The 21432-nt window shown below is 44.9% G+C and overlaps 1 protein-coding gene across 1 annotated transcript in view; it reads right to left on the reverse strand.

The window, feature by feature from the left end:
* CACNA1C (calcium voltage-gated channel subunit alpha1 C) overlaps positions 1 to 21432 on the reverse strand; it is a 614430-nt gene that overhangs the window by 553328 nt on the left and 39670 nt on the right. Inside the window, exons 2-3 of the mRNA XM_023535193.1 lie at positions 4832 to 5162; positions 34 to 139 (exon numbers count right to left, since the gene is read on the reverse strand). Coding sequence (XP_023390961.1) covers positions 34 to 139; positions 4832 to 5162 — 437 coding nt within the window. The remainder of the gene's footprint in view (positions 1 to 33; positions 140 to 4831; positions 5163 to 21432) is intronic.

A 21432-nucleotide genomic window follows, 5' to 3' on the forward strand; every position in this document is an offset into this window, starting at 1 on the left:
AAGAAAAGTACAGACTTGGGATGGTGGACTTACCAGGTTGGAATTGGTGGCATTGGAGTCATCTTCTGGAAAGGGAATATAGATCGCTAAGGCCACACAATTGGCAAAAATAGTCAGTAAAATAATGATTTCAAATGGTCTGAAGAAGGGAGTTAAGGAAGTTAATGCCACAGAAAGCACAAATGTAACAAACATACATATATATTTTTAAATGAATCAAAGATTCATAAGAATTTTGTTTAAATAATACATTCCAAGCCCCTTGTACTCTGAAAAGAAACATATGCCTTTTTAAGTGCTTCTAATGGGTCCCCGCCAAAATATTTCCTAATATGTCAAAAGCAGTGGAGGCCAGTCGCGTGCCAGAGTAAACACAGATTTCTAAAAACTTTTTTCTCCTTCTTTTATTTATTTAGATTGCATTGGACTTCATTTTCCCTCATGTGTGCTCGGGTTGCTTTTAAAGAACGGGGCCTGCTCTAGTCAGGACCCGAGTCCCCCAGGCACCCCTTTCCTTGTGGTTACATGCTGCCATCCAGGGACTCAAGCTTGGGCTGGGAGAAGCGAGACAGAGTGGGATTTAAGGCAGAGCCTTGACTAAGATTTTTCATTTGAAATTTGGAGATTTTATTTTTAATCTTTTAATTTGAAAGTTAGGGTATTTGTTTCATTTTGGTTTTTTGGTTTTTTGTTTGATTATTTATTTGTTTTTGTCTTCTCCCTTCTTCTATGATAGCCTGCAAAGAACCTGAAGATGGCCAGGGCCTTGGGACCCCCCAAGAGCATGGCAGCATGTGTACTATGCATTTAGGGTACAACAGCCACCTTTTCTTTAAGGAGCAGCTCCCTGTAGAATACCTAAAATGTCTTCAGGCTGTGGAGGCCATGCCCTTGGTGGGTAAGACTTATGTTCTAGGCCCTCTCAACACTCCCTTGGTATGTGCTGAGATCTAGAGGGACGAGCCAAAGCCTATCCACCAGCGACAATGCACTCAGGGCGGTTTCTGTGCCCAGATTTCTTTATCAAAGTATTAGGGCAGGACATATTCTCAGGAGGAAAATAAGTTAATGTGATACTACCCCTTCCACCCTGCACCCACAATCGAAGGCCAGAAAGGTGAAGCTTCAGAGGAAGTGCCTAGTTTATGTTCTTCTAGCCCCACCTCCCCCCACCCCTGAAACTGCCAAGTTTCCAGCCTAATCCACAGAGCTTGACAGGGAGAGGGGGAAGTGGAGGAGGATGGAAATTCCTGGGAGAAGGAACCAGCTTCATCTCCCAGGACATGAAACATATCCTCACCAAGTTAATGAATCTTGAAGCAGGAAGAGACTTAGAGACCAGCTAGTCCAAACTTCTGAGGCCCAGAGAGCCTAAGAAACTTTCCCAACACCCCACGGCAGGGCCTGATCCGCCAAGACTAGAACCCAGATTCCCTGACCCCGAGTCCAGTGCTCATTCCCCTGCCATAGATGCCTCTGATCTCTATTAACAAGGCAACCCTGAGCCTGGAAGGAATCTTAGTGATTACCTAGTCCAGGCTTCCTAGACAGTGTGCTGGTTACTGACGTCCCCCATGGCCCCATGGATGTAGTTCAGTGTGCGTTGACCCAGCACACCTCTTGAAGGTTGCCATTTTCTATACAAGCCTTGATATCAACAACAAAGCATGCAGTGGACCTGTCCAACCTCCTAGCTTGACAGACACAGAAAATAAAACAACCTTTCCCAGATCCCAAGCTGGCAAATAGCAGAGCCAGGACCAGAACCAGACATACTGACTCATCTTTTCCAACACGCCTGCAGCCCCTTGAGTTGGCCAAGGAACAAGTGATGATGATGGTGATGTTGATGATGATGGTGGTGATGGGAACAGGAAGGGCATAGCTAACATCTACTGAGAGCTTACTGTGTGCCAGGCACTATTCTAACTGCTCTACACAAACATCCTGAGTGGAATGTACAATTATTATCCTCATTTCTACATGAAAGGTTAAATGTTAACTCATCCAAGGTCACAAAGATCGTGAAAGGATGAGATTCAAACACAGAAAGCCTGGCTCCAGAGTCTGAGTTTGTAAGGACAACTCTACACTGATCTATCCTGAAGTTATCCTGAAGCTTTTTTTAGGAAGTTAGTTCTTTCAGCCCTCCTACCACATCTCTTCCCTCTCAGCCTATTCCCCACCTGCTTCTTTCAGCCCTCCTACCACATCTCTTCCCTCTCAGCCTATTCCCCACCTGCTTAGGAAAGTTACAGGCTGGTCAGTTTCATTCCCATCATCTGGTCCCCTGTGTTCCTCCACCAGCTGAGCTCATACATCTAGTCCTGAAATGTCAGCTTGGTCCCTCCACCAAAGTAGCTGACGGCTACACCTGGGGTATTTCTTGCATCATCAGTACTACCTCCTCCCTTATTCAAGCTATCTATTCATCACCTTATACGAAAAGTACTGGCTAATGCTGGGGAAGAGAGTTAGTAAAGAAACCAATCAGGCAGATAAGAAAAGCCATCAGCTGTAAAGCAGAGGATTAGGTAAGCCCCGGAAGCATTCTGTCACCTCGGGACAACCAGATCATTTTTCAAATTGCCTTCTCTTCTTAATGTCGGATTCAGATTCCACTCTTTAGAGTATTGACTGGCTCATACACCAGACCATCTCTTTATCTATCAGCTACCCTTCAAAAGCAATCTGGGAATGTCACCCAACCAGCACTGCCAAGACTGGGTTTCCTCTCCGATAGGGAGCAGGCACATTCCCTGGGAGGGTAGCCGTAGCACCCCTTTGCCCAAGTATGGGGGTGGTGCAGTGAGGTGGCTGAAGCTCACAGCTGGCACACTGGGTAACTGTCCTATTAACGTGGCTGCGGACTCCAGCCTCGTGGGGCCTGACCAGTTTCCGTGGACAGCACTTCACACACTTCTGTTAGGCAGCCGTAGCTCTTCCACTCTTCCCCTGCCTGCCCTGTGTATTACTGTCACCCCTCCATCTCTTCTCTTCTTCTCAGGGTTTATACATCACTGGCACTTCATTCTCACTCAGTACTCCTCATCAGGGAGCCGTCACTTCCAGGAGGTGAAGGGTGGACTTGAAGGTAACTAGTACTCACTGAACACGTCTCCTGAGGTAGCTTTTCTGAACATGCTTCCACATGTGTGGATTCCATAGCCCTGGCTAATACTTTAGGAAGTGACTGCAGTTACTCCCTGTTAGAGATGATGAAACCGAAGTTCTGGGTGTTTGGGTGGCCTGAGACCACTCAGAACATAGGTGGCAGGGGGGCGATGAGGTGGATGCTCAGGATCAAAATCCAAGTCCCACTGTGTCCCCTCAAAGTCCCCCCTAGTACCTTTCTTGTGTGCTATGGATGCATGGAGTATGGGAAGTGCATGGATTTGGGATTCAAGGAACCCGTATTTGAAACTCCACTCTATCAGTTGCCAGCAGTATAATTTTAGCAAGTTCTATAGTTCTCCAGGCCTTAGTTGCCCCATCTCTGAGGGAGCCTGACCTGTTAGGCACCCAGCTCTCCTACTCCACAATTCTGAGTGAGCAGCTATGACAGCAGCCTGATGAGGTGGCCCAAAGCTGAGCCTCTAACACAGTCATCTGAGAACTGGAACTCTGCTTGGATACTCAGGACAGACTGGCCAGTTCTAGAGAAGCCACATGGCTTGATCTGCATTTTCTTAAAGTTACTTTTGAGTTGAGGGGTTCAAACATTTATAGAACTAACATTTCTTGCTGAACAGAAACTTTTTTCTCTCTCTGAGTCATCTTTGGCCTTTCAAGCACTACCCAAGACTTTAAAATCTTTCCATAGAAACTCATGAATGAAACCTAACACTTCCATCCCAAACCTTGGGAGCCATGGTAGCCCTGCCTGAATCAATCTTATTATAAAAATGCCCAACACTAAGAACCAGGGTACTAGTCCTGTCTGTCGCTGACTGCATGACCTTGAGAGTCACTCCTGTGGGGCTCAGTGTCATCACTGGGGAAAGTCAGAGGTGGACTTATTGATCTTCAAGTCCTTTCCAGCTCTACCACACACAATTCCTATGATGTTAAGGGGCCTGTGATTCCATAGTGAGAACCCAACCTTTCAAAGCCATTTTCACTCAAGGACCCACTCACTGGTTTCCATACAAAGTGAATCTGTGTTTAATACTGCAAGCCAGTGTTCTCCACTTTGGCTGCACATTAGAATCACCTGGAGAGTTTTAAAATATGCCTGGGTGGAGCTTTGGCACCTGTATTTTATTACAGCTTTACAGGTGATGCAAATGTACAGCCAAGATTGAGAAACACTGCTCCTAGGCCTTGAACCAGCTCTTGGTTCAAGGCCTTGGTTCATTAACCACCACCCTCTTGCATCTCCTGGGCTCCTTCACTCTAGAAAGAGGGAGGTCATGAAACTATGCCAGCGCCATGACATGGGAAGAAAAGACGGTTATGGGGTAGCATGAAACCATTATTAACCCAACACACCAGTGGGTCCCTGGGCAAACTCATCAAGGTAAGATGATACTTTATAACCTCTTACGCTTATTTTCTCAAATGGTGCTTATTACATGAAAAAGCAAACACACACACACACTTGAGGAGCTTGCTATACCAGAAGATTCCTAGGCCCTATCCTGAGATTCCGATTCATCAGAATCTGCAATAGGGCCTACAGTTCTGTATTTTAACAGTGCCGCCATCAGATGCAGTAGGTCTGAGAACCACTTTATAGGCTCAGCACATACAACACAACCCACTGGCTAATAAAACTTGGGGGACTGGTCCCACCAGGACTCCCAGAGGCACCCTGCCCAACCCAGAGCACAAAGGATATTTCCATTCGACAATGCTTATGCACGCCCTGCGGATGGGGTTCTTCAGAGTCAGGCAGAGCAGGGCACGAGGCGGGCGTGTGGCGGTCGTGCTGCCCTGCTTCTTGGGTTTCCCGTACTGCTGCCGCTTCCGCTGTGTGGAGCTGACAGTGGAGATGGTCGCATTGCCAGCACTTCCCATCAGCTTGGCCTGCCGGGCCGCGTCGATGGCTGCCTGCCAGGACAGGGCCGCCCCTGGAGTAGGGATGTGCTCGGGGGCAAGCCCTGCCGCTGCATTGGCATTCATGTTGGCATGAGCTGGGCGTGGGCTCCCATAGCTGGAACCTGCAGAAGAGGACAGAGGATGACAGTCACCAGGGAGAAACCAGGAACGTTTCTGGGATGCCTTCAGGATCCCAGACTCACAACTGCTTAAAACTCTTATTTCAAACTATTGCAGTTTGAGCCTTGAGGTGGCACATGAAAACATTAGTGTGTGATGGTGAGAAAAAAGAGTCAAGAAATCTGTTCTAGTCCTAGTTCAGCTATGTGACCCTGGATATCTCACTCCCTGTCTCTAGACTCACCGCATCATTTTAGGCAGACAAAATATGACATGTGTACACTACGACATGTGTGGACTTCAGAAACACAGTGCTAGTAAGAAGGTGAGGATACAGAAAAAGACAAATACACAATGTAATATATGTAAATTAAAATACATTTATATAAATACATATATAAATAAAAAGATATTCATTAAAGAGAATGGAATGGCTGTTTAAGGAAGGTGAGAAGGAAAATGAGAGTAGGATATGGGGATAAAAAGGAAGAATGAATAATGAATGAATAAGAGAGCCATTGCATGAATCGATGATGACAAATGCACAATAAATTGATGAGTATGATTCACTCAAATCTCTGTACCTGAGTTCCAAAAAATAAAAATAAGTATAATAAAATGAGGCGTTTGGACCAAAGTAAGGTTACATCCAGGTACCTCAAACCCATCAGGACACAGAGTGTTGGTTTAATTGGAGGGGGTACGGGGTTGTAATGGTTTTAAATCACATCAGCAAATCTTCTGATATCCTCTTCATTTTGAGAAATAGAATCTATACTCCCTCCTCCTGAAATGGGGTTGGACTTTCGTGACTATTTTGACCCATAAGGTACAGCAGAAGTAACAGTATGCGACTTCCAAGACTAGGTCAATAAAAGGCAATGTTGCATCCACCGGACTCTGGATGCTGGCCCTGGGGGAAGTCAGCCACCTCAGAAAGCAGCCTGATTGCCCTGAGGCTGCCATGCTGTGAGGAAGCCCAACTGGCCTACATGGAGAAACTGTAAGCAGAGAGAAAGACGCCCAGCCATCCCCCAGCTGTTCCAGTCGCCATCTGACTACAACCCCATGAGAGACCCCAAGTCAGAGCCGCCTAGCCAAGCCCTTCCTGAATTCCTGACCCACAGAAACTGTGGCAGGTAGCAAGAGGTTTGCTGCCGTAAGCTACTTTGGGGTGATTTGCTATCTGGGAAAGGGTGCTGTATGTGGCAGGGTTGACAGGGTAGGGTTCAGGGCCATTCAGGAAGGAAACCTGAGTAGGAACCAGTGAAATGCAGACTAGAGGCATGTGCAGTACTCTGGTTTAAAGGCAACTGAAGCCCTCAAAACTATCCCTAAATACCATACATACTAGGTAGGCACGCCTCAGTTGGTCAGCTGGATGCCTCCCCCTCAAAATCCTACAAGATTTATCAAGTAATCAGCTCAGCCTGGGCCCAAACCTGAATGCCCCGAAACAGAAGTATGACCTTGAGATCCATCAACGGGCAAAGTGTAGCAGGATCCAGACACAGAGAAGCGGGTGCTAATATGGGCAGAGAGCCTGACATCTGGATGTCATGTCAGTTGCCTGCGAGACTGTGGCTGGTGCAGGCAGACCAGTTGCATATACATCACTTACAAAGCCCTCCACAATGACCCTTTCCTCTGCTCAGTGTATACGTGGTCTTTCCAGGGAAGCTGCTGAGCCCAGAAACAGCTACCTGGTAGAGCCCCTTACCTCTCCTCACTGCAGCACACCAGGATTCAGATGAACACTTGGCACCCTCCCACACCTCTCCCCAGCTCATATCTGGGGCTGATCCTTCTACATTTAACTTTAAAATAACTTTTGCTCTCAGTGTGACCTGCTATCTAGTCCTATCACCCCATCCCCCACAAGACCCATCTCCCGAAGGAACCAGTTCAAAGATGAGCACATGACCCAGCTTAGCCAGTCAGAACATTTGCATCCAGACAGTGTCTGTCCTAGAGACAGGCACTAACAACCCCATTGGGCTCCTGCATCCAGTCATGCCTGACGTTAGCCTTCCCCTGAGCTTTCTGGATTTACTGCTGAAGTAACTTAGCTCAAACTAATTTGAATTAGGTTTCTGTTCCTGGCAACCAAAAAAGACCTGACTAACATGATTGCTCAGTGCCACAAAGCCTGTACCTTGCTGGGGTGTCATTTCTGCCAGATTCCAAAGTTTGTGTCCTTCCATCATCACACCAGTGACAGACAATAAGTTTCCGCTCTTGCACCAACTGCTTGGTGTTTGTCCAAAATGCTGCACCTAAAGGATTCTGAGACTTTTCTGAGTACAACAGAAAAGCAAATCATGATAGATTTGTGATGTCTGCATGGGCACCAAGGGTAGAAAAAGGTATTGCAGATGCCACATATTTACCATCTGGAACAATATCGAGATGAGCACATCAGGTCTTCTTTAGTACCAGCTGGTCTACTGCCTTGTTCCCTGACAGTTGCTTCCTACACTATTGCCATCTGATCCCTGTAGCATTAGAGCCCCACTCCCTAGGGCCTGGAAAACTGCCTCTTTGCTATACTAAATCCATGGCTATATTCTCAACATGACACTGACTCCCTTCTCGCCATACATTCCTTTCACCCTCCTCCTTTCCTCTGCCCCAACTGTTCTAGGCAGCTGTCGCACCCTCAGGGGTAAAGTATATTAACCAAAATGTCAGGATCATGGAGAGCCCCACAATTCCTAGGAGTCTCACCTCTCACTACCTTGCCACTGTCCTCCTTGCACCCACTGTGTGGATCCTAAGCATACAGCAAGGAAGACCCCAATCAGGGCCTTCATCTTTCTTATAAGACCCCAAAGAAACAAACAAAAGAGAGAATTTAAATTAATACAGGAACCTGAAGCATGAGAACTACTTTAATAACCAGCAAGCATGAGTATCTCTATTTAACACAAAAGAAAACAAAGGAGTGTATGACTCATTAAAGGTCACAAAGTGAGACAATGGAAGATTTCTGCAGCAAGCACAGGACTCACAGTTAAAGGCTAGACTATACTCCATCTCCTCAGATCTCACACACACCCTCCACATGCATACACACGTGCATGCTCGCATACATGGCCACAAGCAAAGCACACACATCCTACTGGTATATGGACCTTGAGGTTGAAGAGTCTGCATTTCTGACCCCTAAGAGATCCTTTATGTTTAATGTGATCTTCACAGGACACCATCTACTATATGAACAGCCCCTTTAGCAACCCTGGGCACCTCTGAGATAAATGAAAGTGGGAAGTGTCCCTGTTCCTATTTGCTGCACTGGAGTGACTAAGTCCAAAGTGCCCTCATCTCTTGTATAACTGAGTTCACCAGAGAGGGCTGGAACTCTAACTGTGTCCGTCCAATCTGTGGTATGTCATTTTTCCTTCCTAGACTCCCTGTTTGGCATTGACAATGCTTAATAGACTATTTTATTCCTGGACTAACTTCTCTTCCCTCACATACATAAAAGTAGTCATGTCTCTACCACTGTCAGCCCTTCCAAATCCCAACTCTCTTCCCACGACAAGCCCTCGACACCTCACACCTTCCCACAAATCACTGTCTTCACATTCTAATCTCTATGCTCACCTCCAAGCATTGTCTTAATGCCCCTCTCTCACACCACCTGCCAATTCCAAAAACCAAGGAGTGTTTGGACAACACTTAGGAAGAAATCAGGAAGCACAAGTGCAAGAACACATCCATCGCCTTGAAAAGGCCGTGTATGGGGTGTGGAGGCCACGGCTTCCGAGAGCAATATGGCCACAGCTCCACAGAGCCAGGAGGGGTTCTAAAAGCCACATCTCGGTAAGCTGCCTTCTGAGCCACCCCGCATCAGGGGTGACCTTATTCACATTGTGAACCATTCCCAGAGCACAAGGACCTCTCTGGAGCACACCATCTGCAGAAAGAATATACGAATAAGCCCATGGGGAAAAATGGAATGTCAACCTTTCCCTAGCTGGAGGACAAGAAAACAGCTGTCAGTATTTTGGTCCTGGAAGCTCTGAGCATTGCTGCAGCCCTGTGACATGACCAAGAGCACTGCTACACAAAGCCACACACAGGTGGGACAGGCATGGCCCCTAGGGGCTCCTACGCTTGGGCTGTATTCCAAGGCCCAGCCTGGCCTTCCCTTCGCCAAGCATTTGCCTCACCTAGACCCGAAGCTCTATGAGTACTCCCAGATCCCGTACAACAAGGGGACACAATTCTCCAAGAATCCCAGGAATGGAAAACCTCTACCTCAGACTCAACATTTCTGAATCTAGAGCAGCGCCATGGAGGAAAGGCAAGCAGCATTATGTCCCTGATGACTTTTGTTAGCACAAAATAACCACCCAATGCAAAGAGACCAATTTTCAAATTATAAAGCTGATTCAAAGCTCTGTCTCCTGGCTGCCAGCTGAAAAGATGCCACCATTTAAGTCTGCTCTGGCTCCTGCCTTACTAGGCTATTTCCACTGATGTGCTCATCCCTGAACAAGCCTCAGAGCAGCAGCTAAGCAGATCAGGCCACACACAAAGAGGTAGGTGCTTAAAGCAGTGATCTCTTCCTCATACGTAAGAAAATGACTCCCATGTGTCAAGTAGTCCAGCTTCCCTCAAGAAAGCAGCAGCTCTTTCCTCCTGCACATGGTAGCTGCTGCTTCTCCAAAGGACCAGGATGAAGGCAAGACCCCAGCACAAACTGATCATTCTGCTTTGCAAAGTCCACAGAAGAACACTAGTCAGGAGGTGGTGGCTTATGCTTCCTTGGCGCCCCTGTGAATGAAGTGTGGTGCTGGGGTCCTAGAAGGTGTTCAATGTTGAAAAGCTTGATTTTTTCCTTTAATCCATTCCCATCCATGGACCTAATCCAGGGCCACATCCCAAAAGATGTTCGATATCTATTTGCTAATGACTATATTGACGATGATGTCGTGATAAAGATGAAGACAACAGGTAAACAGCAACACTGTTGGAGTCAGCTTATTCAGGCCCTTCTGCTTACTTTTTGGTTATGGCAGTGCTGGAGAATTTCTGAGGGAAGAGGTTGTGAGCAATGACTTCCATCTCCCATGCCACTTCCCTAGTTCAGGCCACCATCCACTTCTTGCCCAGAATGTTGCAGTAACCCCCAGACATTTCTCTCCCTTCTCTTGCCTATTCCCAGTCCAATCTCCATGCAGCAGCCAGGTGACCTTTTAGAAATAAAATCATAAATCAGGCCCTGTCTTTCTCTTCCTAGTTAAACCTCTTCAAAATCCAGATCCTGCATGATTTATGAAGCCTGCTTTGGTTGGTCCTGGCCCGCTTCTCTGAGCTCATCCCAAACATCTCTCAGCCTGGTCCAATGTACTCCTGACATACGGGCCTCACTTCACCACTCAGACACACTCACTTCTTATCTGCCACAGTACCTTTGCACATACTTAGCATGTTGTTCCCTCTGCTCTTTGCTTGGTAAATCCTTCTCGTACTTCAGGTTTGGGCTTAAAGGATTCCTTTCAAAACCCCCAACTCTGATTCCCCAAGCTAAATAACCAGAGCTCAAACACTGGCTACTAGTGTGCTCCCCATCTCCTTGCCTCCATACTACCCTTGAATAGGGATGCTCAAACCTCCAGCTCCATGAAAGGATCCCCAATTAGCCATAGGTATGGAAAAAGGTACAGGGCTGTAGGCTTATTTCAACAGCATGGGCTCCCTCCTTAGCTTTAGTACCTTCCTCCATGCACAAAGCAGGTCACTGCTGATGACAGCCTTTGTACACACAACTACAACAAAGACTGATTTATGAAGAGCAAGAGAAAGCAGTTCATCCCTGGACAGGAGAGACCTCTACATGCATTTCTCCTAAAATCCTGACCATCCTCTCACTTAGCAATCTCCACAGTGTAAAGGAAATGTTTTCACTCAGCCAGGGTGTCACCTGAGATCTTTGCAGAAGTCCATTTGGCTCTTGCTGTCTCTTATCTCATTGTAGTGGCAAGGGGCCTACATTCCCTTTAAGAGTGTAGTAGCCAACCTGAAACAGAATCTATGCTTCCTCTGCCCATCGAAGGCCAATAACTAAAAAACAGGAGGCCATTAATCTTCTCTACTTAGTGTATTACAAAGATAGCCAGCAAACTTGAACAGGAAAGATACTGTATCTTGGTCTTAGAACATAACCAGGGCCCTGTCCACCTCAAGCCCAGTGGTGCTCATCTAGAGAAGGATCTGGTCTTGCATAGCACCATGTGGCAGATGTGGTGGACTTGTGGACTAACTCAATAACTCTTCCAGCCTCTTTCTGCTGTGCCTTTCTATCCTGCAGAAGGTAGAGCACTAAAAACTACAATTTCTAATCTCCCTTGTAGCTGGACTTCCTGATGTGACTATTGGGTTGGCCAACTCAAGAACTGAACTGAAAGTAACTCAGGTAGGGAGGGGATCCATTTCGCTGCTACAAGACCAGCAAGGCTCTGGTAATGGCTTCCTGATCCCCAGAACCTGAATGAGGTGGTATGGTCCTGGAGCCATCTCTTAGCACAGTGACTTCCAGATTTCCCAGTTTCTTAACTATTCCAGAGTCCCTTAAATTCTATATGAAGTCTCTTTCATCTTAATATGGATAAAGCAGTAATAATAAAATGCTTCTTTCATTTATATCCAAGCAGGGAGAGGAGGGAAATCTCAACCTATCTATTACCACCTGATGATGGCAAACCTAAATTACAGGACCTGGTTGAGGATCATTTCAAGTTTATCAAAAGTAAGCATTTCAATTTTTTAATATGGCTACCGCAGTGCCTGTTGTGGGTCTGAACCTTGACTGAGAAACAATCTATAGCTGCTCTGTGTAATATAACATCTACAATGATGAAAATGTTTTATAATTCTGGGATATCCAATACGGTAGCCACCAGTCATTGTGGCTGTTAAGCACTTGAAATGCAGCTAGAACAACTGAGAAACTACATTTTAAATCTTATTAAATCTCAAGTAATTTACATTTAAATAGTCACATGTGGCTAGTGGCTACTATACTGAACAGCATAGGTCGATATTAAGAGTAAGTCATAATGCAAAGGCATGATGAGGAATCAGGTGTGAGAAATGGGAAAGAATACTAACAGAGTACTTCATTCTAATTTGTGAAGGATCTTTTAAAAAAAAGCAATCAAGAACTAACTGATTCAGATTCTTATGGGTGGGTAGATTTTCTGATCAGAAAATAACCATCTTATGCAAAAGGACATGTTTTCAAAGCATAAAACATTCTAAGACCCGACAAACAAAACAGAAACCAAAAGTCATTTTTCAGTAGCTAATACTCTTGACAAGTGAATAAGAAACTAATTTTCCCAAAAGGCAGATGAGGAAGCTGACATTTTCCCCCTAATCTAAGTTGGGCCTAAGAGAGCCCCAAGACATTCCAGCTGGGATGCAAGCTGTCTCCCCACAGCAAGCACCCAAAGAGTCTTCTGAGAGTGTTAACCGTGGCGCTGTACATCTGCTTCCTCTTACCAGAGCTATCATCATACCCTTTTTAACAGCATTGTCTTACTCTTTCTTCCTTCCTCATCAGTCACCCTGCTATGAGCCCAGTTTATGAGAGAAAGGGATGCTCAGAATAAGCCATGACCATAAGCAGCCAAATATACTCCAAAACAAAGAGACAGTGAAGGACCAAGGACGTCTGTGGCCATCTCCCTGACTCAATCAATTGGCATTGCCTTAAATAAAACTGTCTCTTATCTATTCTACAACCTATCTCACTCTGATGACCAGGGCCAAGGCAGAGAACCTAGAGCATTTCAGAAGCCTAAACCAACTGGAAGAGTGGTAATGCTGCTGGTGCTCGCACCTTCTAGTGATCCAGCAAATTAAGCCTTTTTTTTCCTATTCTTCACAGCTAATCTAAAGGCGAGAAAGAGAGGGAAAAGAATCCTAGGACAGACTCCCACCAGAAATAAACTAGCCTCCATCTGCAGAGGACCAGAGGCCAATATTATCTTGGCTAGAAGACTCTCAACATAAAGCTATTTCCCCCATGGTACTCAGGTCATATCAGAGAGCAGAAGGAAGAAAAGCAGGCAGAAAACAAATGAATAGGTACAAACAGGTAAACCATACTTTCTGACTACAGATAGTAAATTACAATAATGATAAAATACTTCTTTCATTTATTTCTAAGCCTCTTGCTATTTGAACTTAGGCACCTATCTATCACTACCTGATGATGGCAGACCTAAAGTATAGGACCTAGTTGAGAATCATTTCAAGTTTTTCAAAAGTGAGCATTCAGCTTTTTAAGTGTAACAAAAGAGTAGCCTTTGTAATAAAAAATAAATAAAATAAAATAGATCCAGCCCTGACTGAGGTCAGTTGTTCAGGTAGAAAATGGGAAATCTTTCCAGTTGCTGGTGTCTAGGGAGGGGCTGAGGGTGTGGGAAGCGGGGAAGAGCGCCATGGTAGCCTGGCACAGCACTGAGGGGGCCCAAACACCACTAGTTTTCTCAATTCTGCTGAGCTGGTGAGTGCATGAGAGGAGGGGTACGCTTTGATATTTGGGCCCTTCTCTTATCCCCCCAGTGATTCATAGGCTCCTTGACAGCAGGAACCAGCTCTGTGGCCTTAGAAATCCTAGCAGAGTGGTTATCAGTAGGTGAACAAAACACATTTGCCACATGGAGGTTCTTTTGCAGAATTTTTATTTATGCAGATATCTATGCAGAAGTCTACAGAGACTATATATTTCAATTCTTTTAGATCGGTATGTTTGTCATATGTTAAATGTGTTAATTATCATATGTTAAGTGGATATTTGTTTCTTTCCCCCCATCAGAAGGGAAGCACCCAGAAGCAGTCACCTTTGTCTATTCAGTTCACCTCTGTATTCCCCAGAGCCCAGAACAGCCTGGAGTATAGTATGTGCTCAATTAAAATGTGTTGAATGAATGAATGAGTGAATATTTCAAAATGTAATTGTTCTATGACTTTTTCCCAGCATATTAATTACTTAGATGTCTGGTCCCATGATATTGAGAGTTTTGCTGCTTTGGCCCCATCTTCTTGGTAGAACAGAGACACAGAGTGACTGCACCTTTCCCAATCACTAGAACACATATGAGGCAGTTATCTTGGGAGGACAGTTTTTAGTCTCTTCAGTGGCCTCAACCTCCTTCCTTCTCCCCATCTGGGATGATGAGATGACAGGAAGGCTTGCTTGGCCAATACTCACCCTACCCGTTTACTGTTTCCTACTGAAGTGGGCAGGGCACCTGTGGGAGCCAGCAGTAACTCTTCTAACTCCATTTAGCGCCTATGAATGCCCAGCCACACAGCCAGGGTTCTGATTTGGGCGAATGGCAGAGCAGTCCTGGAGCAGAGGTGTGACCTGGCTGAGGCCTGGAGCTGAGAGCTCACAGACTCGGCCCCTGGTGGCCATTAGTCTTTCTGTTCTTTAGGAGAAAAGGTCTGACTATGCCTGGAGCTCCACCAGGCCTCTTCCACTTCACAGAGGGGAGCATGAGCTGATAAACTGTCAGGAAAGCAATTTAGCATTCCTAATGAGAGTCTTTAGGAAATTCTAACACTTGACTACCCTTCTCCAAAGCTATCCTAAAGGACTAATCAGAGACTTCAGCAATGTGCCACAGTGCGAATTACAGCAATACCAAATTGGAAATCACCTAAAAACCCGTCACTGGGGGACTGGTTAGATAAATCAATGCACACTCATACACAGAATTTTAGGAAGCCATAAAAATTATGTTTTAGCAAAATAATAAAGAAAAAGTTCCACAACACAACTTTAAGCAACAGAAACAGGGTTCAAAAAAGCATATACAACAGGACCCCGATTCTACAAAAGACTCTTTTTTCCATAGAAGAAGAACTAAAAAAAAAAAGAAAAGAAACTCACATCTAAATATTACTAGTGGTCATATTTAGGTGACTAGTAAGACTAATCCCCCAGAAAAGCAGATCCACGTAGAACAAAGGACTGGGGCCTCAGAACCCAGGCCGACTGAATGTAAACTCTGGCTCTGCCAGTTGCCAGCTGTGACTGAACCAGCTACATGACCTCTCTGTACTTGAGACTGTTCATCTGTAAAACAGAGATCACACCAGTAACTATCACATAGCATTGTTGTGACAATCAAATGAGTAAATAAATGTAAAACTCTCAGAATAGTGCGTGAGACTAAGAACCTTATAAGTCCAAGCTATTTTTTTTTATCATATTTGCCAAATTCAGTACAATAAATAATTCTTTGTAGTCAGAAAGAAAAAAAGCTATGATTTTGTTTTATTTTTAAAGTATATTTCCAAAATTTACTGTGGCTAAACCAGCCTCGGATGCTGATTACCCATGAGGGGTAGGTGAGGTGTTTGTTATATGCAGACTCCACCTGGCAACTAGCTGCCCTCCTTCCTCACCTGCCTGGAGCCCCTTCCTGCCAATCTCCAACACACAGGAAAATATAAGCACTAACTGCAGTCCCAGAGAAACAAGAAGTCTGAAAACTCAGCATGCACCTCTGTGGAGCCCTCTGCTGACTCAAACCTAAGCTCTGAACAAAGGATAATTTGCACCCCTGTGTCTCCAGCTGTGGATCTCTGTAAACAAAAGTATTTAGGTTTAGAATAAAGTGAAATGGTTGATTTGAAATTTATCCAAGACTCATGGGCAAGATCCTTCCCTTTTTCTTGTCATCTCGATTTTTAAAAATAATTCCATTTAATATCAACTGGGCTCCATGAGGTACGAACAGGTATGTGTACACAGAGGGAAAAATACTAGGACTGCGAGTCAGGACCCCTGGGCTCAGGACTTAGGTCTGAGACGTGCCATCTATATAACCGCAAAGCCTTCAAAGAAGCTGCAGCAGAACTGGACATCAGAGGGAATGAGTGGCTCTCCTCCAGCTGCAGAGCCTCACAGCATCAGAACCCAGGCCCCTCACCCTATGACTGTCACTCACACCACCAGCCACACTGCCAAGTACCAAGATGTATACTTCTCTGGGCCTCAATTTCCTCATCTGTAAAATAGAGATAATGATACATTCCTCACAGGACGATCATGAATGAAGACTAAATGAAGTACTACCCAAAGTATTATTACCCCCAAAAAAGTTGTTACTTAATAAAAAGGTGTCACACAGATGCCCATATATAAAGCCTCAGGGCACCAAAGAAGAGTACCTCACTTTAAGTCAAGTGAGATAAAACATGAAAGTGTTTTATAAAAAATCTTTTCCCAGAAGCACATCCTCCATGTTAAGCAACCACCTCTTAAAAATTCCTGTATCTCACACATAAATATTAATAGTGATGATTTGTGGAAAAATGAATCTATCTAGAATTCAAAACACAGAGAATTCCAGAGACCCTTGAAAACAGTTCTCCATTTCCCAAGGATCCTCTTTTAGTGAAAGGCTCTGAAAGTCTTCCATTGTCAGTGGGATTACACTGTGTGGGGGAGGAGAGTCACTGCACATTTTACACACTAAAAACATAACATATAAATGTACCCAAACATAAACTACTTGTACTACTCCTAAGATGTCTCTAGTTCTCACTGAGGTGGGACAAAAGAAACACATTAGCTACTCCTCTATACTCACAGGCCATTTGCTAACGATGCTTTATATAAAGTATAATGCTTCTTTCATTTAAAAAGGTCAAAGCCATTTATCTCATTAATCCCCACAAAACCTCTGCCAGACAGCAGGCAGACAAGAAGGTGGAAGGCAAGGAAAAATAAGCGAGTCCCCTTGAAGCTGTTGCTTCCTGGTAAATATTAAGCTTTGAACAGATAGGAAGCCATCTTGACTCTTCTCTGAGTTCGGTGGGAGAAGAGCAAGGCCAGAAATCAAGAGACTTGAAGTCCTGTCCCAGCTTCATCACCCATTTGTTGTGTGCTCATGCAAATCACGCTCTTTTTCTTTGGCTTTCAGTTTCCTCTTCCTCAGAATGAAAGGGCTAAGTCAAGCACCATAAGAGTTCCTTCGAGCTCAGTATTCAGGTTCTAGAACTCTTTGGTGAAGGCATCTCACTGCTCCCATCACCCCTCCCCAACTGGTTGAACCCCCAGTCCTCAGTGCTTGGATCTCCTCCCCACTGACCTCAAAGATCAGGTCTGATAAAGGTCAGCCCAATATCCACTTCGTCCTCCCACTGGCTGGGATCTTGGCTAGAGAGGTGGCCTGAGGAAGTGTGTGTGGCTACCCTAACTGGCTGCCTCCAAATTGTCTGTGCTTACAGGGCAAGTTCAATCTAAGGGGCTCTCCGCTAGGTAGGGCAACACAAAGAAGAAGGTCCTCTAGCCCTCTTTTCTTTTCTTGTTTATTATCCCAGCGTTTTCCCAGGACTCCTGAGGGCTCAACACTGTTTATATGGAAGTTCTCAAAGCCAGAGAGCATGTCGCATCATTAGGATAGTATTATCAGTAAGTCAGAAAATAAGTGTTGGCAAGGATGTGGAGAAATTGCAACCCTTGTGCATTGCTAGTTGGGAATATTTAAAACTGGTTCAACTGCTATGGAAAACCGTATGGTTTCCTTCAAAAAAATTAAACATACAATTACCATATGATCCAGCAATTCCATTTCTGGATATATACAAAAGAACTGAAAGCAGGGAATTGAACAGATATTTGCACAACCATGTTCATAGCAATACTATTGACATAGCCAAAAGCTGGAAACAGCCCAAGTGGCCACAGACAGATAAATGAATAAACAAGATGCGGTCTATATATACAAAGGACTATTATTCAGTCTTATAAAGGAATGAAATTCTGACACATACCACAACATGGATGAGCCTTGAAAACATTATGTTAAGTGAAATAAGCCAGACATAAAACAAATACTGTATGATTCCACCTATATCAAGTACCTAGAAGAGTCATAGCCATAGAGACAGAAGGTAGAGTGGTGTTTGCTAGGGCCTGGAGGAAGGAAAAAATGTGGAGTTAATATTTTAATGAATACTGAATTTCCCTGGGAAGATGAGCTAGTTCTGGAGGTGAATGGTGGTGACAGAAGCACAATAATATGAATGTACTTAGTGCTATTAAACTATATACATAAAAAAGGTTACAATGGTAATTTTATGTTATACAAATGTTACATAATATAAAACATTTAATTTAATTTTTTTAAGCCAGAGTAGGATGAATGTTGGACTTAGACCTTGGAAGAACATTCCAAGAGGAAAGAGATCTGAGAAGGGAGGGCAGCCTTCTCAGGAAAAGAAGCCAGAAGGTGAAGGCATTTGGAATGTAAGCTACTCAAGCTGTCCTCCAGGAAGGGATGGGAGGAGTGAACTCAGACCAGTCTCGAGGAGAGATGTGCAGCTGGACAGGTCTCTACCCCTACCCAAGTGCTTCCCTGCGCAGCCCACTGCACGGGCCCTCAGCACGTGACACTGGCCCAGAGAAGGATGCAAAGAATTCTGGTCATAAATTGTTTTCAAATATCGAATAAATCACACATGCACATACACAAACACGCCGTCACAACTGAGTGAAACCAGATTCACATCCAAACACATCTACAGTGTTCTCAAGCACACTGAATATCAGGCATCGGATTGTTGGCTGGGAAAGATGGGTTATAAGAACATTAGATCAATCCCTGGCCTTTCCACAGCTTTAGTCTTGTCTAAAAGCTCTTCTTGGGCACTAGGAGTATCTTCAGGGCAGGCCGTGACTTGCTCTTCTCTGTAGCTCTGGTGCTTAGCCCAGGGTCTGACATGCATCAGGTATAAAAGAAGCATTTGCTGAAGGAATGTGAACTGGACTCAGTGTCCTGGTAATTTTAGGTAAGGAGACAAATGACATGATTCCCACTGCTAATGATGACACCAAGGCAGAAAGATGAACATGGCACCTATCCAAGGACACCCATGCTAGAACTAACTTATCCACCTCCGAGCCCTCCAATTTCTCTGGCATCTTAAATCAATGCTCTTTCTTCAGAGCCTCTTACAGCCAGGAACCTCCTGAGCTCTCTCACCCCACGTGCATTTGTTTCCTGTCCTTCTTGAACCCAAGCTTCTTTTTCTCTTTCTGCTTGAGTTTTTCTGACACCTTCTAGTTTTTCTGACACCTTCTAGACCAGTAGTATCTGACCTCTCCTGGCCCCTCTCTTCCTCTTTTTCTCCTTGGAGGACTGAGGAAACCTCTAACAAGGATTGTCCTTGTGTGGGGCAGAGACTCAGGACAGTGACTAACACCTAGGCTGGGAGTCCTCAGAAATCCAAGTTCCCAACTTGGGCCAAGGGTACCTCTGGTGCTGCCCAGATTCCTCCCTAGGCCTCGACTGCATCTAAAGCCTGGGCCAAAAGGGAGTGGAAGGGGAAAGTTGGGAAGTCCATCTTTATAAGCCCAAAGTAGAAGGCAGAGGTTAATAGCACTTCCATTTTTCATCTCAGAATGGATTTACGATTCACAGAGCAGAAAAGGCTGCAAAACTCTACAGTCTCTGTAACTTTGTCACCCTGTTTGTTATTCTCCTCTGACTATGGCCCCATAGTAGGAGGAGGGTTATAACCTTAAGAGAAATTGGATCTAGTGCTGGTCTATGAAGACAGCAAGGAAAGAATGTGAAAACAGAATGTGGGATCTGGAAACACTGAATTTTAGGGACAGACCCCAAGGGAATTGAGTGAATAATGGCAGCCAGAAGAGAGAGCAGTAGAGTCTATAGTTAAAAAGCACAGATCAGGAGTCATGCGAGGCCAAAGTTCCCATTCTATATGGTCACTTACCAGCCCTATGAGCCTGGGCAAGTCACTTAACATCTCTGAGACTTAGGTACCTCTGAGCTGTTTCAAGAATTTTAAAACATTTATAAGCCCTTAGCATGGTGCAGCCTTATATGAAGTTCTCAGTGAACAGTAGTCATTAATTGGTATTGCTTTTGTTGTTGATGGTGTTATTAAAGTGAGCTGAGTCCCTGGGGCCTACAGCAATGAAGGAGAGGCATGAGCACAGTCCTGGCCTGAGGAGGGTCATCAGGCTCAGCACCAGGAAGGCCTCTGTGGTCATCCCAACACAGACCCTGCCTAAAGTATCAGCAATTCACAAATCTCCACATTTCCACTGATGCACAGACAGCTCCAGCTACTCCTACTTCCTGGTCAGATCTCCCCCTTGAGTCAAGAAGACCAAGGATGAGGCTAGATACATGGGTCCCCTTCCCCTTCCCCTACTAAAAAGCTGTGTGACTCTGGACACAGAGTTCAACTTCCCCTCTGCTGCAGTCATCTCATCTGTAAAATGAGGGAGTTCACCAAATGATCTCTACAGTCCTACATACTTTTTATTTTGGCATTCACTGATTCTAGAATTCACATGTGGGTAGCAGAAAAGTTTATCATTTGGAATTTGCTGGCAAAAGAAATAGGCTTCCCTGATGGACCCTGAGAGACCCTCACCCTATCCCTGAATTCCCTTCTTTACTGCTAATAAATACTTGAATCTGAAAAGCATCTACCTGCTAAGGCAGTCACTGAAATAGGACCATGCTTCTGAGACTCAACAAACATAGCCAGTGGAGGAGGATCCCCATGACGTCTTGAGGATATGCAATGTTTGCACCCCCACAGTGCCCAGTTCCTGCAATGTCTACCGGCTTATTAAGCTGCTTTTCCTGCCCCGCCCTGATGCACTCAAGATTTGGAGCAGGATGCCACTGGAACCACAGTTACCTGTTCATTAGCTCCCCCTGAAGGTCTGACTCATTTGGCAGCCTTCCTGTATGAGGTTTTTCCCATCTGCAAAATACGGCTAATCACAACTCGCTAACGAGAGATAAAAGCACATAAGTGGAATCTTTGGGGTGACACAGAAGCATCTTTCTAAAGATGATAGTCACCTAGTTTTCACACATGTAGATAAGTTTGGGGGGCAAATAGGGCATTTGCTTTGATCTCCTCTATGTAGTCAGTATTCCACTGAAGAAAAGTGGAATACTGACTTTCGGCATACAACATACATGGACTAAACATAGTTTTCTTTACTGGGTGGTCCCTTGGCAGCCTGCAACTGCACTCATTGTTTGTTGAGCATCATAAAAGAAAGGCAGTTTTCTTTATAAACTATGGACTTATGGCTCTCACTCAGGATGGCAAATGTCTGATCCAACTTCCCAGTTGAGCCAAGGAGTTATGAAGCCCGCACCCACTGACCCCAAATCATCAGTAATCATACAATCATGTAAAGGGATCAGTTATGGAGGAAAGGAGAGCACCTGCCACCTGCCTAGG

This window comes from Pteropus vampyrus, unplaced genomic scaffold, assembly GCF_000151845.1.
Source record: "Pteropus vampyrus isolate Shadow unplaced genomic scaffold, Pvam_2.0 Scaffold137, whole genome shotgun sequence".
Lineage (NCBI taxonomy): Eukaryota > Metazoa > Chordata > Mammalia > Chiroptera > Pteropodidae > Pteropus > Pteropus vampyrus.